The 26,309-nt window shown below is 44.1% G+C and overlaps 1 protein-coding gene across 13 annotated transcripts in view; it reads left to right on the top strand.

The window, feature by feature from the left end:
- The window catches only part of GARNL3 (GTPase activating Rap/RanGAP domain like 3), a 164,738-nt gene that overhangs the window by 117,426 nt on the left and 21,003 nt on the right, over nucleotides 1–26,309 (top strand). For all 13 annotated transcript variants that reach the window (XR_015136315.1, XR_015136314.1, XR_015136313.1 and 10 more), the window contains 10 exons: nucleotides 4,114–4,222; nucleotides 6,364–6,409; nucleotides 7,403–7,509; nucleotides 8,527–8,642; nucleotides 10,813–10,917; nucleotides 12,069–12,143; nucleotides 14,664–14,775; nucleotides 23,526–23,624; nucleotides 23,979–24,095; nucleotides 24,656–24,831. Coding sequence is in view for 9 of the 13 variants with exons in the window: in XM_086325055.1 (XP_086181181.1) it covers nucleotides 4,114–4,222; nucleotides 6,364–6,409; nucleotides 7,403–7,509; nucleotides 8,527–8,642; nucleotides 10,813–10,917; nucleotides 12,069–12,143; nucleotides 14,664–14,775; nucleotides 23,526–23,624; nucleotides 23,979–24,095; nucleotides 24,656–24,831 (1,062 nt within the window). In the remaining 4 variants the exon portion in view is untranslated. The remainder of the gene's footprint in view (nucleotides 1–4,113; nucleotides 4,223–6,363; nucleotides 6,410–7,402; nucleotides 7,510–8,526; nucleotides 8,643–10,812; nucleotides 10,918–12,068; nucleotides 12,144–14,663; nucleotides 14,776–23,525; nucleotides 23,625–23,978; nucleotides 24,096–24,655; nucleotides 24,832–26,309) is intronic.

The raw sequence follows: 26,309 nt of genomic DNA, 5'->3' as shown, positions 1-26,309 counted from the left end.
TTCCCTACTCTCCTCCAGACCTCTTCCTCCCAAAGTCTTTCTTATCTCTGATGATGGCTCTTCTGCTCTTCCTGTGTGTGGGGCAAAATGACCTTAGAATCATTCTTGATTCCTGTCTCTCCTTCTCATCCCATATTCAGTTTGTCAGGAAATCCTGTGGGCTCGACCTTCAGGTGACACCTGAGCTTTTGTCACACTTCAGTTACCATGCTGAATAAGTTCCTCTCAGCCTCCCTGGTGCCCTGACAAAGTGTTTCTCAATCCACTGGCCAGAGCGATCCTTAGAAATGCACGTCAGCCTCTTCCCAAAGCCCTAGTGCCTTCCGCTTCACTCAGAGTCAAAGCCAGATCCTTAGAGTGGCTGAAGGCCCCTAGTGACCTCCGTACCTCTCTGGTCCCCCCACCCACTGCTCTCCTGGTTTCCTCCCTTCCAGTCATATCGTCTTCCTTTCCTGTCCCAAGTCACCAGATACTGCTCCACGTCATGGCTTTAAGCTGCCCTTCCTTCTGCCTAGAACTCTCTCCTACCTGGTATCTTCTGGCTGACTCACTCACCACCCTCAGATCTACCCAAATGCCAGCTGTTAAAATGACCCCATGACTGAATTAAAGCCACAACCCACCCAACCCCAGCGCCCCCAGCGCCCCCAGGCCCCTGCACGGCTCCTGTTCGTCCATGGCACATATTGTCACCTAACATGACACATATTATTTAGAACACTTGTTTACGTTTACTGTGTAATTTCTGTGCCTACTGCTAGAGTGTGTGCCCCATGAAGGCAGGAATTTTGTCTGTTTTGTTCCTGATATAGAGCAGAAGCGAAATAATTACTTTACAAAATATATATAAAAGCTTTATTGAGACATATTTCATATTCCATTCACTTTACCCACTTAAGTATGTTCACATGGTTATTCAGCTATCATCACAGTCAATTTTAGAATATTTCATTACCCCGAAGAGAAATCTCTTGCGGCTTTGCCGTCACTTCCCACTCCCCGCTGCGTAGCCTCTGGTAACTAGCAACCTGCTTTCTCTTTCGATTTGCCTATTGGGGACACTTTGTACAAATGGAATCACGTCATGTGTGGTCTTTTGTAACTAGCTTCTTGCACTTGGCATTTCAAGGTTTGTCCATGTTGTAGCCTGTATCTGTATTTCATCCCTTTTTATTGCAGAATAATTTCCTATTTTATAGACACATTTTGTTTATCCAGTCATCAACTGATGGATGAGCACTTACTTATTTTCATTTTAATATAAAATTTACAGTTTTAACCACTTCTGAATTTATAGTTCAGTGCCATTAATTCCATTAAGTGCATTGTTGTGCAGTCATCGCCACGGTCCATCTCCAGAACTTTATCATCTTCTCAAACCGAAAGCCCGTACCCATTAATCAGTAAATCCACATTCCTCCCTCCCCCAGCCCCTGGCAACCACCGCACTCCTCTCTGTCTTTATGAATTTGATTATTCTAGGAATCTCATGTAAGTGGAATCATACATTTTTCCTTTTTGTCTGGCTTATTTCACTATCACAGTGTCCTCAGGGGTCGTCCATATTGTACCATGTGTCAGAATTTCCTTCGTTTTTAAAGCTGAGTAGTATTCCATATTTTTATACCACATTTTCTTTATCCATTCATCCATCGGTAGATGCTTGAGTCATTTCCACCTTTCGGCTATTATCAATACAGCTGCTAAGAGCATTGGTGTACAGATATTTGTTTGAGTCTCTGCTTTCAATTTGGGGAGAATATACCCAAAACTGGAATTGCTGGATCATATGGTAGTTCTGTGTTTAATTTTAAATATTTTTCCCAGCAGTGGCTCTGTTTTACATTCCCACCAGCAATGCATGAGTTCCAGTTTCTCCACATTTGTAACAACGTTTGTTATTTGAGTTGTTTTAAAATAGCTATTCTGATGGGTGTGAGGTGATATCTCATTGTGCTTTTTATTTGCATTTCTCTAACCATTAGTGATATTGAACATCTTTTGTGTTTATTATCCATCTGTATATTTTCTTTAAAGCATTGTGTATTCAAGTCCTGTGCTTATATTTTAATCACATTATTTGGGGTTTTTGTTGTTGAGTTTTAGGAGTTCTTTATATATGATTGAATATATGACTTGTAAATATTTCTCCCATTCTTTGGGCTGTCTTTTTACTTTGTTGATAGTATCTTTTAATGTAAACAGAAGTTTTAAATTTTAATGTAGTCAAATTTATGTATTTTTTCTTTCATTGGCTATGCCTTTAGTGTCATATCTAAGAAGTAATTGCCAAAAATCTTTTTGAGTTGAATTGAATTGAAGTGAAATTATCAGAGCATCTCTAAGCCTTAGTTTTTTTTACTTGCAAAATGAGAGTAATATCTAATACGGGTCAGGTAGAGATCCTGTTCTCAGGAGCTTACAATGTAAAATAGGGGACACATGAGAGACCCATGGAGAAAAGTGAATCATTCTCCTTGGCCAGTTGTGCAAAGTTCTTGGACAGGGCTTGGCAAACTATGGTCCATGGACCAGATCCAGCAGACTGCGTGGTTTGTTAAATAAAGTGTTGTTGGAAAACAGTCTTGCCCGTTGATTTATGAATTGTCTACAGCTGCTTTTTGCCACAACAGCAAAGCTGCATGGTTGTAAAGAGTATGATCTGCAAACCCCAAAATACTTACTGTCTGGACCTTCATTGTTGTCATTCAGTTGCTCAGTTCAGTTCAGTTTGGTCGCTCAGTTGTCTCCAACTCTTCGCGACCCCATGGACTGCAGCATGCCAGGCTTCCCTGTCCATCGCCAACTCCTGGAGTTTACTCAGACTCATGTCCATTGAGTCGGTGATGCCATCCAACCATGTCTTCCTCTGTCACCCCCTTATCCTCCTGTTCTCAGTCTTTCCCAGCATCAGGGTCTTTTCCAACAAGTCTGCTCTTCGCATCAGGTGGCCAAAGTATTGGAGCTTCAGCATCAGTCCTTCCAATGAATATTCAGGACTGATTTCCTTTAGGATTGACTGGTTTGATCTCCTTGAAGTACAAGGGACTGCCAAGAATCTGGACCTTCACAGAAAAGATTTACTGACATATACGCAATGGAATATTACTCAGCCATAATAAGGAATGCATTTGAGACAGTTCTAATGAGGTGGATGAACATAGAACCTATTATACAGAGTGAAATAAGCCAGAAAGAGAAAGATAAATACCATAGTCTAACGCATGTATACAGAATCTAGAAAAATGGTACTGAAGAATTTATTTACAGGGCAGCAATGGAGAAACAGACATAAAGAATAGACTTATGGACATGGGAGAGGGGAGGAGAGGGTGAGATGTATGGAAAGAGTAACATGGAAACTTACATTACCATATGTAAAATAGATAGCCATGGGAATTTGCTGTATATATCAGGAAAGTCAAACAGGGGCTCTGTATCAACCTAGAGGGGTGGGTTGGGGAGGGAGATGAGAAAGAGGTTCAAAAGGGAGGGGATATATGTATACCTATGGCTGCTTCATGTTGAGGTTTGACAGAAAACAGCAAAATTCTATAAAGCAATTATCCTTCAATTAAAAAATAATTTTTTAAAAAAAGATTTATTGGCCCTAGGTCTAGCAGATCATTTTGGAAAGGTCAGCTGGGGTCAGATTAGATAGGGGCACTATTCTCATCAAGTATATGCTTCAGAACGAGTGAAGGCATTCATTTATATTTTTAAATATGCATATTTGAGCCCGTCCCCAGGGAATTCTGAGGCAATGCCTCTGGTCTAGGGGCCTTGAACTCCAGGCTAAGGAGATGAAGCAGGAGTGAAGGTGAACCTGATCAGAGCAGTAAAGTGTGAAAGAATAGAGGCAAGGAGACTGTTTGGAGGCTCCTGGGGGAGGGTAGTGAAGATTAAATGCAGGACTGAGTTGGAAGAGGAGTGGAGGAGACTGCCAGATGAGCCAGGAGATGGGCTGGAGAAGTTTGGGAGGCAAGGAGACAAAGATAATGAAGCTCAGGGCTCTGTGAGCATTGGAGTTTGTTTTGCTGCGTTAGTGCATTAACTCTGGGAACGTGCCGTGTGTGAGCGGCCTTCTCAGTGATGCTGTTCATTTACATCCAGGTGGAAAGGAAGCGCCACATTGGAAACGACATCGTCACCATAGTGTTCCAGGAAGGAGAGGAACCTTCTCCTGCCTTCAAGCCTTCCATGATCCGCTCCCACTTCACACGTATCCTGGGCCTGAGTGAACCCTCCCAAGTTAGCCTCGCTGGACCTTAAATGACCCTCAAGCCTGATGTCATGGTGGACTGGCACGTGCTGATTGTTTTGGTTGCTAGACCCTAAGAGCCACTCTCTCTGTCCACTGCAGCGATGAATGGACTTATTTATTCTCAGAGAATTCTTCACTTCACAACTGTTTTTCCTTTCCTCAAGTATCTATGAAATGAAGGGAACTTCCTACCTTCCACTGATAATAAGGGAATTAGAAGAATTATAGGTAGTGAATCCTCTGAGAAATTTGCTTTAGGTATAAAAAACTTGCAAGCTGAGATAAAAAGCCAAAATAATGTGCCTTTGTTGATTCTAAGTCCTGGGAATGGCTGCTGTATTACCATCTCTTAACATTTGAGAAGTGATAGAATTAATCCTATTTTTATTTGCTTTCCCTCCACTTCCTCTCGTGCATCTTTAGCTCACTTTGCCACCAAAGACCTGAAGTTCTCAGTAATGCCCAAGCTCAGTGCACTCAGACAGGCCTGGGGCATGAGCATGGCCAGCCCGACACATCCCCAACCATGGCCCCATTGTCCTGGGCCACTGGCCATGACAGTGAGACCCAGCTGTCATGCTGGCCATAATAAGTAAAGGCAAGTAGTAGTACCTACAGGTGTTTTTCAGAATAAATTCTGGTCTAGTTATTCATATTCCCTGGAGACCCCAGTAAAGATGCTGGGAGCTAGGACCACTGTGACTCATGACATCTACAAGTAGATTGCTCTGCATCCTCTAGCTTGTTCGCTTATGTCCTAACATTATAGAATGTAAGTTTTTCTTTAAATTATTTATCTGGGGGCTTCCCAGGTAGCTCAGTGATAAAGAATCTACCTGCCAATACAGGAGCTGCAGGAGACACGGGTTTGATCCCTGGGTCAGGAAGATCCCTTGGAGGAGGAACTGGCAACCCACTCCAGTATTCTTGCCAAGATAATCCCATGGATAGAGGTGCCTGGCGGGCTACAGTCCATGAGATCGCATGACAGAAGCAACTGAGCACATTTATTTATTTGGCTGCACTGGGTCTTAGTTGTGGAACTCGAGATCTTTGATCCTTGTTGTGGCATGCAGGACCTAGTTCCCTGACCAAGGATTGAACCCAGACCGCTTGCATTGCAAGCAGAGTCTTAGCCACCGGACCACCAGGGAAGTCCCAGTATGTAAGTTTTAAAAGCTGAAAATTGCCATGAGGACAGGGAATAAAACAGGTATGCACATACACATTAATAATAAGTGATATCTTATTCTGGTCACTGGCATGGAGGACTAATATTTCCCCTTTTGTGCAGCAGTTCTTCTTACAGAACAGAAAGAAAATTCCAAGAGGGAGAGGGAGGTGACTCAGAGTAACAGAGAGATCATCATTATTTTTAGAATTTCCTTTCATTATGAGTTTTAGATTTGGGACTGGGCTTGTTTGTTTCTCCAAAGGGACAAATCTAAGAGTGGGAGCACTCTGAGGGATTGAGGAGGGTGGTATTTCAACCCTAGCTAAGAGAAGCTAGGGCTGGGAGATGCTGGGGGAAAAGGAGGAATGGGAGAAGAAAAAAAATGCTGGTGGAGGTGGTACTATTTTAGACTCAACATGCCCAACACGAGCAAAGTAGATTCTGCCTAGAGACTGCCGCCAGCTACACTGGTTTGTTTGGGTTTGTTTTGTCTACTAAAAGCCAGAAGGAGAGAGAGGGAAAGTATACAGTGGATACATTTAAACTGCTTTTCCTTTCAAAATGTTTGAGACGACATATCTGGTTAATTTCATTGGGGATCTTGTATATATTTCCAGGCAAGGGAACTGATCTTTTTGCTCTGGTTTTGCTTTGTTGTAGTGGTTTCATAGCATTATTTACATTGCTTTTCTGACAGATTTGGAGGTGAAGCCCTTTCCCAAAAGGACGAGCACGCAGAGGTCAAACCTGTCTCCCCCGGCTGTCTCTTTTATAGAAGACAAGGTTCCATCTCAACCTAAGGGTGACAGGTGCCCTGACCCCAGGAGAGCAGGTCCAAGATGATCCTGTACCCGGGGTTTACCAAACACAAGCTTTTGACTGTGCCCATCGGGTCCTTAATTGATTTCCTTAACCATCACCACAGATATTTTTGCCTTAGTGAGGTATGATCAGCAAAAGGACAATTACAGGTTGGTAACAACTTTATCTTGATGGCTTGTTCTAATCCTCATGTTTACGTGTTAATTTGGCATTCATTTTATGAGACTCTTGATTTATTACCTGTTTTTTGATTGACTTGAAAGACTGTGTCTTCAGGAAAAGCTTGTCTCATATAGTGTTTTGTTTTGATTTGGGTTTTTTTATTTGGCTGCGCTGGGTCTTAGTTGCAGCACTCAGGATCTTTAGTTGCAGCATGTGGGATCTAGTGCCCTGACCAGGGATCAAACCTGGGCCCCTGCACTGGGAGCGTGGAGTCTTAGCCTCTGGATCACCAGGGAAGTCCCCTGTTTCGTATAGTGTTGCTCTGTGCAGTAGACCCGAGGGTCAGGGCTAGCTTGGAATGTGGTTGTGCTCCACAGAGGGCACAAATGCGATATGTTTGATCTTGCCCAGAGCACCCTCCTTCCTAGGCTACATCCTTGCCTGTTTATGCTTTTGTTCTCAAAAATTAATCTGTTAAAAGCTATCATGATATTGTGAAAAGAGGATAAACTGTGAGGCAAATAGACCTGGGTTGGAATCCCAGCTCTGTCGCTTACTAAATTTGAAGCTTTAGGGGAAAAGTGTTTATCTTCTTGGAGCCTCAGGCTTGTCTGTGGAAGGAAGGTAATGGCTCTACTTTGGCAGGCTGCTGAGAATCAGCGGATACTATGTCTTAAAATACCAAGTATGCTCCCTGTTGTGCAGTGGGTGCAAGTGGTGGTCTTTGCTGTCATTACTGCAGTGGGTGACCTTGCCCACCACTTGGTGGGTTGGACCATGAAGGATCCAGGAAGACCTGATCTTTGCCCTAAAGCAGATAGGACTGCTGCATGGTGGCCAAGGTTCTGGAAGAACAGAGGATGCCTTCCTCCTGTGGAAGTATTCCTAAGACATCACATAGGCAACTGGAGAAATTTAAGATCCAGATGTTGATGATCTTTTAAGAAAAACCAACTAACTCTACAATGTTCTCTACGCAGGCTGAAAATATTTTCAGAGGAAAGCGTACCACTCTTTGGCCCACCCTTGCCATCCCCACCAGTGTTTACAGACCACCAGGAATTCAGGGACTTTTTGCTAGTGAAATGTAAGTTTCTATTTTGAAATGTTTTTGTACCTTGTTCTACATCAAAATACATTTCTTCTAATTCTTGCAAGATACTGTAAAGAAGATATCATCGTTTAAGCATTGATTGCATTCCACGTTCTGTTAATTTTTCATGAGAAACATATTTAGTTTTCTGATGGTGTTTTGGAGGTCTCTCCTGGGTTCTCATCTATACCTAGCATCCTAGCCACCAAATAACTAATATTTATTCAGTTCAATAGGCCTAGCTCTGTGCTCTTTTATGTGTTCTATCACGTTCTTACAACCCCATAAGGAAATATGGTTATATTCATTTTACATAATAGAAAATTGAGGCCCAAGGATCTAAATAATTTGCTTAAGAATGCACAGACAGCAGCACAGCTGGGATTCAAACCCATAACTGCCTCAGCCTCAAGCTCCTAACTACTGCACACTTTGCATTCTGCGCTCTAATGTGTAACTGGACATTCCACTTCATTGACTCTCAGTGTCTGTAGTCCACTAAACCACCAGCTTTTTCTTCCAGAAGAAACTTTCATTGGGCTAAGAATTCCAGTACTCTGCTTAGGCAATGGTGGTGTTATTTTTTCTAACACAATCCATCAAATATATATTTAATCCCATTGAATGGCATCCTATGGTTTGACCCATGTGTTGGATGGATGGGTGAATGGGTGGGTATGTGGATTAATGGATGGATGGATTAGTGGATGGGTGAGTAGGTGGGTGGAATGGTGGATGAGGGCAGGTTTGGGTGCGAGTTAGGTCTTCAAGTAATTAGTTATACCCTCTGCTCAGGAATCTTGTAATCCAACAGGAAAGGCAAGATAGATATACCTATGGAGTATGACTTTGTACAGAGAAATTTAGCAAGTTTTTAAGGATTCTTCCATGAAAGGAGGGTAATAACAGTATTAGGAAATGGGTGGCATTTACTGTGAAAAGTTTCCTTGAGAAGGACATTCTTCAATAACCTAACATTTGTAATTCCCTTTGTAACTTGATTTATCTTAGTAATTAACGGTGAAAAAGCCACTTTGGAAACCCCAACATTCGCCCAGAAACGTCGACGAACTCTGGATATGTTGATTCGATCTTTATACCAGGATTTGATGCCAGATTTGCACAAGGTAACCCTGGGTCCATGGTCTTCTTTCTTTCCCATGGGGTCTGAATTGAGAACACAAGTCCTTGTGATGAGTCCTGGTTAGAAGAGTGTAACATCTCCTGATCCTGGCTGTCAACACTGGACTGTGGCCGCCATGGGCTGGGGCTCTCTCGTGGATACCATGGGAAGAGGGGACGTTTAATGTCCATATAAAGGAGTGCGATTTTCATAAAAATCTTGTAGAGGTCACCATGCAGGCTGGGGCACGAGTGTCAGTCAACAGTCCGTGGAGCAGTAGAGTGCTTTGGGGTGGCTGGCCTTGGAGTACTGCTCAGTGTTGCCTGTGCCGTGGAGCTGATGGACAGGCAAAGTAGGGATTTGGGAGAGAGACTACGCTCTCTTAAGGTTTTCTGGAGATTTAGTGGCGAGTACCATATTTAGGCACTGAAATATGCCTGTGCATTTACTGAAAATCCACTTTGCCCCAGACACTTCCTAGGCTGAAGGTGTATCCACACTGAAAAGACCCAGCACCTCCCTTGAGGAGCCCAGCACCTTGAGGGCGCCACACTCTTTAGAGGCCTCCGGACTCAGTACAAGATCGCCGTGTGTCACGGTGGCTAATAAGTGTTAATGCGGAATGAAATCATCATTGTTTAGAAGCATTTCTCGTATTTAACAAAGAACACAGAACAAGTGGGAACACTCCCCTAGAATCATTGGGGCCACAAACTCCAGCCACAGGAGTTGCTACTGAATGTGAACATAAATGCAGTGTCTGGTCTCAAGTACCCCCCCACCCCCACCCTGGGGAGACGAAGAACATCAGAACACACTGGTGCAGACAAACCGAGTGATCCTTTCCCTTCAGCACAGTGACCACCGCCCTCTTAGAGGTGCCCCTGATTTCCAGCCGGTCTCTACACCCAGCTACTTACAGGGCTTGGGCCAGACCAACCCCAGGGCCCTAAATAGCCAGCCATAATTGGCAATCTGCCCATTTCCTTATTTCCTTAAAGTCAAGGAAGGATGAAGAGAGAGTTATTGTTGTTCAGTTGCTAAGTCATCTCCCACTCTCTGCAACCCCATAGACTGCAGCACGCCAGGCTCTCCTGTCCTTCATTATCTCCCGGAGTTTGCTCAAACTCATGTCCATTGAGTCGGTGATGCCATCCAACCATCTCATCCTCTGTCGCCCCCTTCTCCTCCTGCCCTCAGTCTTTCCCAGCATCAGGGTCTTTTTCAAAGAGTTGGTTTTTTGAATCAGGTGGCCAAAGTATTGGCGCTTCAGCATCAGTCCTTCCAGTGAAGAAAGGGTACCAAGAGAAGTATGTGATGTCTTTGCAGGTCTTAGCTGAAGCATCACTGCCTTAACAGGCTTTCCCCAGCCCAGCTGAAGCCGAGTGCCCCTGTTTAATGCCTCCAGATGCTTTATGTACCTCCCCTTCATAGAAGTTATCCATGTGCCAGTCATGTAGTCAGTTACTTAATCTAGCTTTCCCGTAGACTCTGCTCCATGAGGACAGAGATTGTGTCCACCACATTGCCCAGATCCAGCAGAGCATAGGTGTTCAGCCACTACGTGCTAACTGCAAGCATGCACCCAGTTCTCTGACTGCTGTCTGGAAGAAAACTGACATTTACTGAGTGTGTGCTCAAGCACCTCCCATACATTTCCTTCCTTAGTCCTTATAACACACCTCAGAGACAGGTATTAGCCACACAAAGACACTGAGACTCAGAAATTAAGTTCCTTGCCCAAAATTACCCAGAAGACCACAGAGTTGACAAGTCCAGGGGCCCTGTTCACATGGAATTGAGTGTGTCATGTTCTGGGGGTACCCTCTCTGAGAACGGCATCCTTGGAGCTGTGCAGCGTAGCGGCCAGTCACTCTGGGAGGCGGTTAGTAAGTGGAGCTGCTGGTTTGCTTGCTTTCTGAGCCCCTGCTCTCAGCTCTTCCAGGGGCTGGCTCTTCCAGGGGCTGTCTCTCCCCCTGTTGGCTCCTTAATCCCTTGCGGCTCACACAGACCTGGGCGGACACTTGAGCGGTGCTCCATAGATGCTTATTGAGTGAATGAATAGAGGCGGCAGAAGTAGGACTATTTGGACAAACAGGTTTGTGGAGTAAGAGAAGGCAAAGATGAGATTTGATAACCATCTTTGGAATTCATAACTTGTCTTTCTTTTTCAGAACATGCTTAATAGACGATCTTTCAGTGACGTCTTACCGGAATCGCCCAAGTCAGCGAGGAAGAAAGAAGAGGCCCGCCAGGCAGAGTTCGTTAGAATAGGACAGGTGGGTTTTCTTCTGACATCTGTTGTGCAAGACACAGAGTTGTGAGTCCATCCAAACCAGATGGCCCTTCTGCGAAGAATGTTATGTTTGCACACTCCTGGAGGAGCTCTGTCACTTCTCTTAGGGTCATTGTGGAACCATAAGGAAGATTTTTTTTTAATTTTATTGAAGTATAATTGATTTTCAATGTGTTAATTTCTGCTGTACAGCAAAGCGATTCAGTTATACATATTGATATTCTTGTTCATATTCTTTTCCAATCTGGTTCGTAACAGGATATTGAATATAGCTCCCTGTGCTGTACAATAGGACTTTGTTGCTTATATGAGGAGGGGTGATGCTGGCTGGGAGCAGGAGGCCACAGGGCTCAGTCCCTGCTCCCTCTTGTCAAGGGAGCACATACCATTTGCTTGACTCCTGGGGATTTTCTGAAGAGTAGAGAGCCAATTTAGGGAAAGCACTTTGAACTGCCCCCTGGCAGGAGTCAGCACGGAGGGGGCTGTCCTCGCAGGAGACCCAGATTTCCCCCCTACCGCTTGAAAGCAGTCATCACAGGGAGGTGGCTCCTAGGCATCACCTTATTCCAGGTTTTAGAGGAAGCCACTCCCTCTCTGCCTGGCTCCTTCGTGACATTAGTGTTTCTCGATTCTGGAGGTGACACAGCCTTCTGCCTTGGTCCCATGTCACAAGAGGGAGAAGAGCTGTCTGCTGCAGACAAGATTCTGACCTGAAAGTGGAAGCTAATCAGCAAGGCAATCACAAAAGCTTAGCAGCAAAGATAACCTTTTCCCAAAGCAGGAGCCGTGTCACCGGGGCCTCCAACTTCGGTCCGTGTTCAAAGATAGTACCCCGACTCTACTTTCAGAGAATCTGATTCATCAAGTTTGAGGAAGGACCTTGGGATTTTTTTCAGTACTGGTGGTTTGGAAATCACTGTACTGATATACTGATCAGTTGAAATGACAGAATGCATTTGACATCATTAGATCCAGCTGACTCCTTTCCTTATCTTCAGTGATAGGGCAGCGTGGGAACCTGAAACAAGCCTGAAATTACTCCTGTTTCATTTTTAAAAGTTTTTTTCAAGTCATAACTGTTGATTCTTATGCTTTTACTGCCTGATAAACTGAAAGAGATCTCTGTTCTGTAAGGCACTAAAGCTGAAATCCATCGTGAGAGGGGACGCTCCATCAAGCTTGGTGGCATCAGGGATCTGTAAAAAGGAGGTGAGTTATTGATGCTTTCATGTTCAACTGTGAATGTCCTGTGTCTTCGGGGAAGTTATTGAGATTCTTAGAAAGAGCTTTGTGGGGCAGGAGGAAGAAGAGCTTGTCTGAGGCAGAGTCTGCAGACAAAGCCCCGGGTAAAGTTGGGCAGCATTTAGTGAGAGCCTCCTGGCTTCCATGGTGTGCCTGCACCTTCGCTTAAAGGGGCAGAGCTGCTGGACCAGGCCTGGACAGGCAGACTGAGCTCAGCAGTGCGCCTCAAGCCTTGTGTGTATACAGACCACTGGGACATCCTGACCAAATGCGGGTTCTCATCAACAGCTCTTCAGCCGGGCCATGATCCTGTATTTCCAACAAGGTCTCATGTGGTGCCTGTGCTGCTGACCATGGACACGCTCAACAGCAAGGCTCTAGGGCAGTACTTCTAAAGCTTCAGTGTGGGTTAGAATCACCCCCTAGAACCTCTGATTCCATAGGTCTGAGTGGGCCCTGAGAATTGGCATTTCTCTCAAGTCGATGCTGATGCTGTTGGTCAGAGGACCACAGCTGAGCAATCAGTGCCTCCTCTACAACAGGGCCTGTGTATCTACTCATTTCTACTTCCTGCGGAAAAAGAACTAGGTGGTCATCAAGCATTGAAGAGAAAACATAAAAACAAATCACAGTATCAACTTATTGTTTGCATTATTTTGTATTGTAAAGTCATACCCTACATACTTCATTATATCTATGTTCAGAATATGTAAAAGATAATTAAATGGAACAACTCCACAGACAGTGTATCACTGGAGAAGTGGCCATTGTAAAAGCAAAAGAATTATGAATATATCTATTTTTGCCCTAAAGGTATAGATGATCTATATCTGAACTGTAGAACCTACACAGTTGAAAGTCTGGTTTCAAGAAAATTATGCGCTCAAAATACAACTGGTGCTGAAAACCCACAGCCAATTTAAGACAAAACTGATGACAAAGTATCTTTTCCAAAGGTTGCCAAAATTCCCACTATCTGCTTATTCATTTGAATAGTAGAATTTGTAGTGTTGTCAAGGACTTCATAGATAGCACATTCCAATAAGATTTAGTAACTTTCTTAACAGAGAAGGCAATGACAACCCACTCCAGTACTCTTGCCTGGAAGATCCCATGGATGGAGGAGCCTGGTGGGCTGCAGTCCATGGGGTCGCTAGCAGTCAGACACGACTGAGCGACTTCACTTTCACTTTTCATTTTCATGCATTGGAGAAGGAAATGGCAACCCACTCCAGTGTTCTTGCCTGGAGAATCCCAGGGATGGGGGAGCCTGGTGGGCTGCCATCTATGGGGTTGCACAGAGTCGGACACGACTGAAGCGACTCAGCAGCAGCAACAACTTTCTTAAAAAGTTCTTAGGGAAATGCCACTCCAAGTAATGACCTGCACTTGGGCAGCCCTCTTTCAGTTTATAAAATATCTTCACGTCCTTTGTGTGATCTTTTCACAACAGCCCAAGCCTCATCTCAGCAATGAGGTCGCTCATTTTGAGGCTGGTGGGTTTCATAAAGGTATAGCATGATTTTCCAAGACAGGAATAATTCACACAGTGTTTACCCTCATCCCAAACAGCACCCTGGCAGGTCACCTCAGAGCCATCACTCCTACTTTGAGTGTGCCAGCACGTGCTCACTTAGAACTTACAAACACACCTATGTACACACCTTACACATGCACACAGGCTCTTGTACAGCATCAGGTAAAAGTGAAGATGTAGGACTTCAATTCATCCCTGAGAATCTGTACAGACATCCTTGTCCTTTGAGGCCAAGCCACATGCTTTGGAGGGAAGTTAATGGTTCCAGGCATCAGCCACAGCTCCGAGGGAGCAGTAAGGCAGTGCCAACTATTCCTGCCCCATCCATGTAGAATGAAACCAAGGATGCAGGCTCCATGACATGAACGTGTCAAGTGGGGGAACAGGAGTAGGTTTCATTGGAGCCCTCGACATATTCCTATGAACAGACATTATTTTTTTTCTTGAAGATTTCATAGCCATAAGTGGGTCAATAAGCCTTTTCATGTTAAGATGATAGCAACCTCTTGCATTGTGTATGGTTTAATAGTTTTGCCGAATCAGCAGCACAGGAATCTGACTCTTTTTAGAGAGTTGGGTGGGACTTCCTTTTATAAAGACCTATTGTGAAACCTCCCAAAAAGAATAGGTGCCAATTGGTCCAACTTCTAAGTATTAAAAAGAAACGTTTGGTTAGAAAACATTATTGGTGCTTCCCTAGCCCTTGAGGGCATCATTATAATACAGGTCACAATGCCAGAAACACGTGAGTCAGCCTTTTCCTGTTGCATACATTTCTGGAAGGAGACATTTTTTTTCTTAAGAAAGGTGACTGAGTCAGAGCCCATCTAACTCCCGGGGTTTGGGGGCATCGGTGCTACCGTTTCGGGTGGTATGTGTGCGTTTCCCCCTGATGGGCCGGTGTGCTCTCTCTGTGCTCTTAACCTTCCTACGCTTGTGTTGCCCCGCAGCCTTGGGAACCACAGTGTTTCTGCAGTAACTTCCCTCATGAGGCCGTGTGTGCGGATCCCTGGGGCCAGGCCTTGCTGGTTTCCACTGATGCCGGCGTCTTGCTAGTGGATGGTTAGTGAGTAGCTGCTCCTTTAGCTGTCTCTCTGTGTGAATTGTCATACTTCTAAGATGGGTGACCACTGGTCGGCTCCCTTTGGATACATGTGTCCTCAGCGGTGAGGTTAGCGGAGTCTCATCCCCTTAGAAAACTACCCCATTGTTTTCAACACACAAGCCAGAGGGGGAGGCACCCATGACAATTTCATCCCTTCCTCAAATCTCTGATTAATCTGTGGATATCAAATGATGCAAGAGACACGAGCTCGATCCCTGGGTCAGGAATATCCTCTGGAGAAGGAAATGACAATCCACTCCAGTATTCTTGCCTGAGAAATCCCATGGACAAGAGGAGCCTGGCAGGCTACAGTCCATGGGGTTGCAAGTGTCAGATATGACTGAACACTGAGCACATCAAACGACCTGCAAGGAGAATCTCCTTTGCAGGAATACTTGTGATTCCAATGTTTGACTTTAAATCAACAAGGGCACATGGTATCTCAGGGATATACTCTCTCTCAAAGCACATTTTTTTTTTAAGGTTTCTAATTCAGAACATACTCAGTATCTAAAACAAACAATAAGGATCTTAGATAACCTGTTTGATGGATAGAGAAAGAAAAAGATTTTGACGGGAAGACAGATCTCAACTCACAGCCAGGTCGGTCAACTGCCCCAGGGAGGCAGACAACTCCCTGTCACCACGGATCAGTCGCCAGTAGGTCATGACCTTGGAGAGCATGCCCTAGAGGGAATTCAACTTTGGGTGGGGATTTAATTTAGAGTCAAAGACTGCAGCAGGTCTCTTGGATTCTTCCAGACTCCTAATGAGTGATAAAGGATCTAAAGGATCAGTTCAGTTCAGTTCAGTCGCTCAGTCGTGTCCGACTCTTTGTGACCCCATGAATCACAGCACTCCAGGCCTCCCTGTTCATCACTAACTCCCGGAGTTCACTCAAACTCATGTCCATCGAGTTGGTGATGCCATCCAGCCATCTCATCCTCTGTCGTCCCCTTCTCCTCCTGCCCCCAATCCCTCCCAGCATCAGAGTCTTTTCCAATGAGTCAGCTCTTCGCATGAGGTGGCCAACGTATTGGAGTTTCAGCTTTAGCATCAGTCCTTCCAATGAACACCCAACTGATCTCCTTTAGAATGGACTGGTTGGATCTCCTTGCAGTCCAAGGGACTCTCAAGAGTCTTCTCCAACACCACAGTTCAAAGGCATCAATTCTGTGGCGCTCAGCTTTCTTCACAGTCCAATTCTTACGTCCATACATGACCACTGGATAAACTATAGCCTTGACTAGACAGACCTTTGTTGGCAAAGTAATGTCTCTGCTTTTGAATATGGTATCTAGGTTGGTCATAACTTTCCTTCCAAGGAGTAAGCGTCTTTTAATGTCATGGCTGCAGTCACCATCTGCAGTGATTTTGGAGCCCCCAAAAAAAGTCTGACACTGTTTCCACCGTTTCCCATCTATTTCCCATGAAATGATGGGACCAGATGCCATGATCTTAGTTTTCTGAATGTTGAGCTTTAAGCCAACTTTTTCACTCTCCTCTTTCATTTTCATCAAGAGCCTTTTTAGTTCCTCTTCACTTTCTGCCATAAGGGTGGTATCATCTGCATATCTGAGGTTATTGAGATTTCTCCTGGCAATCTTGATTCCAGCTTGTGCTTCCTCCAGCCCAGTGTTTCTCATGAAGTACTGTGCATATAAGTTAAATAAGCAGGGTGACAGTATACAGCTTTGATGTACTCCTTTCCCGATTTGGAACCAGTCTGTTGTTCCATGTCCAGTTCTAACTGTTGCTTCCTGACCTGCATATAGGTTTCTCAAGAGGCAGGTCAGGTGGTCTGGTATTCCCATCTCTTTCAGAATTTTCCACAGTTTATTGTGATCCACACAGTCAAAGGCTTTGGCATAGTCAATAAAGCAGAAATAGATGTTTTTCTGGAACCCTCTTGTTTTTTTGATGATCCAGTGGATGTTGGCAATTTGATCTCTGGTTCCTCTGCCTTTTCTAAAACCAGCTTGAACATCTGGAAGTTCACGGTTCATGTATTGCTGAAGCCTGGCTTGGAGAATTTTGAGCATTACTTTACTAGCATGTGAGATGAGTGCAATTGTGCGGCAGTTTGAGCATTCTTTGGCATTGCCTTTCTTTGGGATTGGAATGAAAACTGACCTTTCCAGTCCTGTGGCCACTGCTGAGTTTTCCAAATTTGCTGGCATATTGAGTGCAGCACTTTCACAGCATCGTCTTTCAGGATTTGGAATAGCTCAACTGGAATTCTATCACCTCCACTAGCTTTGTTCATAGTGATGCTTTCTAAGGCCCACTTGACTTCACATTCCAGGATGTCTGGCTCTAGGTGAGTGATCACACCATCGTGATTATCTGGGTCGTGAAGATCTTTTTTGTACAGTTCTTCTGTGTATTCTTGCCATCTCTTCTTAATATCTTCTGCTTCTGTTAGGTCCATACCATTTCTGTCCTTTATCAAGCCCATCTTTGCATGAAATGTTCCCTTGGTATCTCTAATTTTCTTGAAGAGATCTCTAGTCTTTCCCATTCTGTTGTTTTCCTCTGTTTCTTTGCATTGATCGCTGAGGAAGGCTTTCGTATCTCTCCTTGCTATTCTTTGGAACTCTGCATTCAGATGCTTATATCTTTCCTTTTCTCCTTTGCTTTTTGCTTCTCTTCTTTTCACAGCTATTTGTAAGCCTCCCCAGACAGCCATTTTGCTTTTTTGCATTTCTTTTCCATGGAGATGGTCTTGATCCCTGTCTCCTGTACAATGTCACGAACCTCCGTCCATAGTTCATCAGGCACTCTATCTATCAGATCTAGTCCCTTAAATCTATTTCTCACTTCCACTGTATAATCATAAGGGATTTGATTTAGGTCATACCTGAATGGTCTAGTGGTTGTCCCTACTTTCTTTAAGTCTGAATTTGGCAATAAGGAGTTCATGATCTGAGCCACAGTCAGCTCCTGGTCTTGTTTTTGTTGACTGTATAGAGCTTCTCCATCTTTGGCTGCAAAGAATATAATCAGTCTGATTTTGATGTTGACCATGTGGTGATGTCCATGTGTAGAGTCTTCTCTTGTTGGAACAGGGTGTTTGCTATGACCAGTGCGTTCTCTTGGCAAAACTCTATTAACCTTTGTCCTGCTTAATTCCATATTCCAAGGCCAAATTTGCCTGTTACCCCAGGGTTTCTTGACTTCCTACTTTTGCATTCTAGTCCCCTGTAATGAAAAGGACATCTTTTTGGGGTGTTAGTTCTAAAAGGTCTTGTAGGTCTTCATAGAACCGTTCAACTTCAGCTTCTTCAGCGTTACTGGTTGGGGCATTGGCTTGGATTACCATGATATTGAATGGTTTGCTTGGAAATGAACAGAGATCATTCTGTCATTTTTGAGATTGCATCCAAGTACTGCATTTCGGACTCTTCTGTTGACTATGATGGCTACTCCATTTCTTCTAAGGGATTCCTGCCCACAGTAGTAGATATAATGGTCGTCTGAGTTAAATTCCAGTCCATTTTAGTTCGCTGATTCCTAGAATGTCGACATTCACTCTTGCCATCTCCTGTTTGACCACTTCCAATTTGCCTTGATTCATGGACCTGACATTCCAAGTTCCTATGCAATATTGCTCTTTACAGCATCGGACCTTGCTTCTATGACCAGTCACATGCACAACTGGGTATTGTTTTTGCTTTGGCTCCATCCCTTCATTCTTTCTGGAGTTATTTCTCCACTGATCTCCAGTAGCATATTGGGCACCTACTGACCTGGGGAGTTCCTCTTTCAGTATCCTATCATTTTGCCTTTTCATACTGTTCATGGGGTTCTCAAGGCAAGAATACTGAAGTGGTTTGCCATTCCCTTCTCCAGTGGACCACATTCTGTCAGACCTCTCCACCATGACCCGCCCATCTTGGGTGACCCCACAAAGCATGGCTTAGTTTCATTGAGTTAGACAAGGCTGTGGTCCGTGTGATCAGATTGACTAGTTTTCTGTGATTATTGATTCAGTGTGTCTGCCCTCTGATGCCCTCTTGCAATACCTGCCGTCTTACTTGGGTTTCTCTTACCTTGGACGTGGGGTATCTCTTCACGGCTGCTCCAGCAAAGCGCAGCTGCTGCTCCTTACCTTGGACAAGGTGTATCTCCTCATAGCCGCCCTCCTGACCTTGAACATGGAGTAGCTCCTCTCGGCCCTCCTGCACCCATGCAGCTGCTGCTCCTTGGACATCTAAAGGATAGTAGCAAATAACCAAACAAAAGAATTTATTTAAAAACAAAACAAAAACAGACCTTGGAGGCTTAGTCTAATCTCTTAGTTTTGCAGATAAAGAAAAGGAGGCCTAAAGAAATTAGGACTTCCCTGGTGGCTCTGTCTACAATGTGGAAGACCCAGGTTCAATCCTGGGTTGGAAAGATCCCCTGGAGAAGGAAATGGCAACCCACTGCAGTACTCTTGCCTGGAAAATCCCATGGACAGAGGAGTGTGGTAGGCTACAGTCCACAAGGGCATAAGGAGTCGGACACGACTGAGCGACTTCAACTTCACTTTTCTTTCAAAGAAATTATGTGACTTGCCCAAGACCACATAGCTAATTAGTGGCATTTCTGGGACCAGAACCCAGAGGTGATTCCTTGTCCATTGCTCTCTCCATTTAGCCAACTACATTTTATTAAAGTTAAATTAAACTCTACCAATGTTACCATCTTTAGCTTGATACAGATTTCCAAAACCATGGTCCTGGACAAATAATTATGAAAAATTTTATGATGAAAAGAATGTCAAATTGTACCTGTTTGCCTTTTGGGGAAAGAGAAATAATTTCATGATTATTTGTAAGACCTGTCTAAAAACAGAAAAAAATTCTGTTTGAGTTGCTTCTTTGTAAATATAAAATCCAAACCAAGATTACCCAAGTCCCTTTATGAAATTTTCATCTTTATGGATACAAAATGTAATGGAAGTGTCAGATAATAAGGATTATTGTGATTGCCAGGAAATCCTGTTCTTTCAAACTTGAGGAACATTGTCTATGCAGGTGGTAGCCATATATATCCACCACCAGCTTGCCTGTATTAGTCAGATTATTACTTTCATGTCCTGATTATGCAGTAATGCTTCCCTGTTTGCTTATGCTGAGAAGAGAATAACCCTTAAGGCTTTCTTTGTATTCTTTGTTGTGCTTTTAAGCCATAATTATCTTGTTATTTCTTTGTTTACTCTGTCTTGCCTACACTTAATTCTATTACAAATTGTTTCCATTAGTGAATCTTCCCATTTCGTTTCAAGGCAAGTTCCACTCTATTCGATTAGCCTCTGCTTAATTTCATTAGACTCATCCCCTTGAGAGTCTGCTCCTTTCAAGGTCACTATTAAAAATTCTTTGCATTCTAAGCATAGCAAAACCTGCTCTGAAGGGAGACCAAGTACTGAATAAATATGCTGTCACCGTTTGTTTTGTTTTGGTAATAGAAAAGCCAGATCATCTAAAAGATGGTTTCTTCATAAAGAGATTACAAGAAGCAATCCACAGTTTTGAAACAGTCATTGAACCCACATCACTTTCTCATATCCTTGCCTCCTCTTCCTTCCTGTGCCATATAGAAACCTATCTAGCCACAGGAGTACGTGAATGCTGTATATTGTCACCTTGCTCATTTAACTTACATGCAGAGTACATCATGAGAAATGCTGGTCTGGATGAAGCACAAGCTGGAATCAAGATTGCTGAAAGAAATATCAGTAACTTTAGATACACAGATGACACCACCCTTATGGCAGAAAGTGAAGAGGAGCTAAAGAGCCTCTTGATGAAGGTGAAAGAGGAGAGTGAAAAAGCTGGCTTAAAACTCAGCATTCAAAAAACTAAGATCCTGACATCCAGTCTCATCACTTCATGGCAAATAGATGGGGAAACAATGGAAATAGTGAGAGACTTTATTTTCCTGGGCTCCAAAAATCATTACAGATAGTGACTGCAGCCATGAAATTAAAAGACGTTCCTTAGAAGAAAAGCTATGACCAACCTAGACAGCATATCAAAACATAGAGAAATTACTTTGCTGAAAAAGATCTGTATAGTCAAAGCTATGGTGTTTCCAGTAGTCAGGGATGGATGTGAGAGTTGGACTATAAAGAAAGCTGAGCACCGAAGAATTGATGCTTTTGAATTGTGGTGTTGGAGAAGACTCTTGAGAGTCCCTTGGACTGCAAGGAGATCCAACCAGTCAGTTCTAAAGGAAATCAGTCTTGAATATTCATTGGAAGGACTGGTGCTGAAGCTGAAACTTCAATACTTTGGCCCCCTGATGTGAAGAACTGACTCAGAAAAGACCCTGATGCTGGGAAAGATTGAAGGCAGGAGGAGAAGGGGATGACAGAGGGAGAGATAGTTGGATGGCATCGCTGACACAATGGACATGAGTTTGAGCAAGCTCCAGGAGATGGTGAAGGACAGGGAAACCTGATGTGCTGCAGTCCATGGGTCACAAAGAGTCAGACATGACTGAGCTACTGAACAACAACAAAGCCACCTGAACATCAGGGCTGTTCCCTTGCTCACCCCATCAGTCCATGGGCATGCAGTGCTGTTTTTAGGTTATAACACCAGCTAAGAGCTCACACTTTGTCCTTGCATGGACTTGAGTTCCACAAGTTCAGGACATGTGCTTCGACAATTTCCTAGCACCTCTGAGCCTCGGATTTCTCATTTGTTAAATGGGAATATTAAGGGTCATTGTGGGACATTTACATTAAATGATACCTACAACACTTACATTAAGGCCTGATATGTAGGAAGCCCAGGGCATAAATGCCTGGCCTTAATGAAATAATCATAGTTATTTAGTCAAATGCAGAGATGGGCACTGAAATGAATGATCATCTCATGGTTTGAAAAAAGGATTCTTGCCCCCACAGAAGCACAAAGAGCCTCAGAATGAATCCACTTGGGAAAGCCTGAGGTATTAGAGGAAGGAGAGTGTTTGATGGGCTGCCCCCATTATGAAGGACAACTAGAGACAAGCCATCTGTTTCATAAGAGCTTATCAGGCTCTGTGCTCTGACAAATCCAGTGCTCTCACTGGGCTGCAGGAGCGGGAGACTCTTCCCCGGGGTTGGGGTGAGGGGTAGGGGTTGTTACTAATCCTAATGACGAAAGTTCTGCCCCCTCCTGGGCACCGTCCACGGAGGGATAAACTCCCAGACAGGTTTCTGGAAGAGTCAAGATCCTTAGGGCCTCCTGCACCTAAATTATAATTAAGGAAACACCCAAACCCACAGCAGAACACTTGAAGACCTAAGTGTCTTCAAAGAATCAGGTAAAGAATCACCTAGACACTTCTGCCTAAAATGTCTATACGTCCTAGGACATCTTTGCCTTGCCCTGATTCTGTGTCAAGCTCAGAACAGACCCTTTGCTTAAAGTGAAAGTGTTAGTCCCTCAGTCATGTCCGACTCTTTGTTCCCCTATGGACTGTAGCCCACCAGGCTTCTCTGTCCATGGGATGCTCCGTGCAAGAATACTGGAGTGGATTGCCATTCCCTTCTTCAGGGGATCTTCCTGATCCAGGGATGGAACCCAGGTCTCCCGCATTGCAGGCTGATTCTTTACCACCTGAGCCACCAGGGAAGCTCTTTGCTTATGGAACTGCCTAAATTCTTTAAGTCCTCTTTGCCCAAGGGACTCCCAAGAGCAAAGTTCAGTTCAGTCGTTCAGCTGGGTCTGACTCTTTGCGGCCCCATGGACTACAGCACACCAGACTTCCCTGTCCATCGCCAACTTCTGGAGCTTGCTCATACTCATGTCCCTCGAGTCGGTGATGCCATCCAAAGCAGCAAAGTAATTGCTAACAATTTAAGATCCCAGTAAGTAAGCTTAAAAACAAACCCAGGACTTCCCTGGTGGTCCAGTGGTTAGAAACCCGCTTTCCAATGGAGGACATGGGTTTGAGGGAACTAAGATCCCATATGCTATGGGGCAACTAAGCCTGTGTGCCACAATTAAGACCTAATACAGCCAAATAATATTTTTAAAAATCCTTTAAATCATCCATTTCCCTGAGATCTTCCCAGATATTTCCACAGAAATTAGTTTTTTCATGTTATTTTGGAAATGTAATCGATATTTCTCTTATTTTTGTCTAAAAAGAAGATTTCCTATTCCTATATGGAGAAATACTGAAAAATGATAGGTAAACTACTATTGATTCAGACATAGGCCATGTTGGAATAGGGTGTTTGTTAAATACAAAAGGAAATTCTTATTTTACTTTCTTGAGAAGTATGCAGAATAACCTAAGATGTGATGTGATTTCAAATATGACACAAAAAAAATCAGAAAATATTTAAGAGAAATGACTAAGTGTATTAGCACTTTTTAAAACTTGGTATTCGGTTCTTTGGAATAATCCCAGCCAAAATTGGGATTGAGAGATGCTGCCTTTTCTTGGATGAACATCGAGGAGAAGACTCTAGCTTCGGGACCCTGCTGTTGCGCTCCCTGTACGAGGTGTGAATGCCTTTGGGAAAGAAATGCCAGTCCTCCCTGAGCTGAGAGGGGACTAGTGCTTGAACTTTCTGTGTCGCCCTTAGGAAGGATCTAGAAGCTGACCTCCTTCCTCACCTAGGGAGAAACGGGGTCCAAAACTACCCATAGGCACATTTTCGTAGGTTCTAGAGAGTGTGAGCTGGGTGTGGCGCTGGGTAACCAGGCTTCTTTTCCAGACGACCTCCCATCAGTGCCCGTGTTTGACAAGACTCTGCCCGTGAAGCAGATGCATGTGCTGGAGGCGCTGGACCTTCTGATCCTCAGAGCAGACAAAGGTGCTACTCCTCCCCGAGGGATGTTCTCTGGGAGGAAGGGGAGCGTGTAGCCTATGGCCAACACAAGGGTCTCGGGGCTCTGGCTGAATCACCGGTGCCAGCTTTTTCTTCTGGTGCCCAGGGCTCAGGTCCTTGGTAGCCCGTTTGTTCTCTGAGGCAGGGATGGTGAGGGAGAGAAGGGGTGGGCGTCCCTGATCACATTGTTAGGTGAAGGCAATGCAGGGCTTCTCCCCAGTTCTGGAACACCTCAAATCCTGATTTCTTGAGTAGTAGTTTTCTACACAGTCCACCCCTTCATTTCTTCCAGGTCATCTTACTTTTCCATCCATCTCCTCCATCTGCTTCATCCCACAGGGAAAGATGCCCGCATCTTTGTCTTCAGGCTGAGCGCTGTGCAGAGGGGCATCGAGGGCAAGCAAGCCGTGAAGGGCAAGTGTGACTGTAGAGAAAACAAGCTCGAGAAAACAAAAGGTGACTCAATTCTTCATATTTTACTGGTTTTATCCAATTAATCGTTTTCTCAGACTGCCAAGCTTTTACTAAAAAAAAAAAAATTTGAGTAGGAATTTTATTTGATTTGTTTTTTCACTTGGAAACATCACAAAGGTAGTATCACTTGTTCCCTAAGAGAAGCTTAAGTTATAGAGAAACATGTTGAGGGCTAGAGGAAGTTTTAGGTCTTATTTGACAAGTTTGGGAGGTGAGTTAAGCTCTGTGAGCAAACTTATGAAAAGAAACTTTTAGAATTTTGTTCCTGGAACTCTGCTCACCTTTCAGTTTAATTCATGTCATGTAGTGGATGTGAATCTAAGTCCACAAACTCTAGAATAGAGGGAATATGACTTCCTTAATTTTTCTGTAACTCAACCTAATTTTTATTTCAAGTCCCCACTTTGCCTCATGGCAAAAACGTCCTTAGTCATTTCACTGTCTTATGTTTAATTTCCAGGGTTCTTAAAAATATCACCAGATTGTCAAAGCTGAGGGCTCCCACCTCTTGTGTGTTCAGCATCATTCCTTTCTCTTCCTAGGCTGCCACCTGTATGCCATCAACACTCACCATAGCAAAGAGCTGAGGATTGTCGTTGCCATTCGGAATAAACTGCTTCTGATCACAAGGAAACACAACAAGCCAAGTGGGGTGACTGGCATGGCACTGTTATCTCCCCTGTCAGAGTCACCTGTTGAAGAATTCCAGTACATCAGGGTAGGTTTTTTCCTTCAAATTGTTTCACTCCTGGCCCAGGTGCCTGAGGCAGACTCCCCCCTTCCATCCAGGGTGTGTCATTCACTGGGGTTGCCCTGCGGTTCAGTAACTAACTGGGGAAGCCCTCACCTGTGGCCCTGGTTACCCCGGGAGACTAAGGCGAACAGAGTTTTCCCGACTCCATCCAGCTCATTCACATAGTAAACACCTAAAGATGCTGCTCTAGGGGGGATCATTTTGAAAAATATAGAAACTTGGAATCATGCTGGGCACCAGAAACTAACACAGCCATGAAGTGAATTATACTTCAAAAACCAACTCACGGAAAAAGAGACCAGATTCATGGTTACCAGAGGCAGGGGTTGAGGGGAGGGTGAAATGGAAGAAGGTGGTCAGAAGGTAAAAATTTCCTATCATAAGATAAATAAGTACCAGGGGTATAATATACAACATGATAAATATAATCAACACTGCTGAATGTTACATATGAAAGTTAAGAGAGTAAATTCTAAGAGTGCTTATCACAAAGGGAAATAAACTTTATTTTGTATCTGCATGAGATGATGAATATTCACTAAATTTATTGTGATGATCATTTCATGATGTATGTATTAGGTTGGCCAAAATGTTCATTATTATTATTATTAAATCTCAAGACAAGGACCGGACATTCTAAGAGCTAACACAGACCACACTGTTGAATCCCTTTTGTAAAATTGTCTCCTGACCTCTCCTCTTTGCAGTGAACAGAGGTCTGAGCCTTGAGGACAGACTGCAGAAAGGAGCAGTCTAACCCATCCCTGCCCCTCTTTTCCCTGCCCCAGTCTGGCACAGGACTCTGCAGGAGCAGAGGGCCTGGGGGGTGGCTGCGTGAGGAAGTGAGGGTGTTGTAGCTACGCATTCCAGGAAAAAAACTCACTCAGAAGGACAATGCAGATAGTGGAGTGCAGTTTACTACACCGGTGGGCCCAAGGCAGAGTCTCCTCTTAGGCCAAGGACCCCGACCAGCATCTGTGAAAATCTTTTATACCCCATGTGTACATGTCTGAACCCACCACTCCAAATTCCTTGAGACTTACATAAACCAAGGAAAATACAATCCCAATAACCCCATCATTCACATGCTATACGCTCATGTACTCAAACAGTCAAACAATTAGCCAATGATCAATAAACCCAAGGTTACACTCCAATAGATACAGAAAAATTTATGGCCTATCTGAAGGAAGGGGTAATTAGTGTATGTTTTCTCTTAGGCGATGAGTAACCTAGATACGATCTTCAAGGTTCCCCTGTCTAGACGGGGTCTTACTCTTCTGTTGTTGTTTTCATAGGCACTAAACACAGAGTGGCCGAGCATGATCAGCATGAACAGGCCTAAGATGGAGCCCAGGCCCTATGAATTCCTTCTTCAAGGGGGCCTTTCCTGGATGGGGGCAGGCAGTGGGGTGGCTGCTCTGTCCTCACCCCTTTCTCCT

Source organism: Bos grunniens, chromosome 11 (genome assembly GCF_055505025.1).
Source record: "Bos grunniens cultivar Pamir isolate PY7600 chromosome 11, Bosgru_T2T1.0, whole genome shotgun sequence".
Classification (NCBI taxonomy): domain Eukaryota; kingdom Metazoa; phylum Chordata; class Mammalia; order Artiodactyla; family Bovidae; genus Bos; species Bos grunniens.
This window is presented reverse-complemented; position numbering and strand designations above follow the sequence as displayed.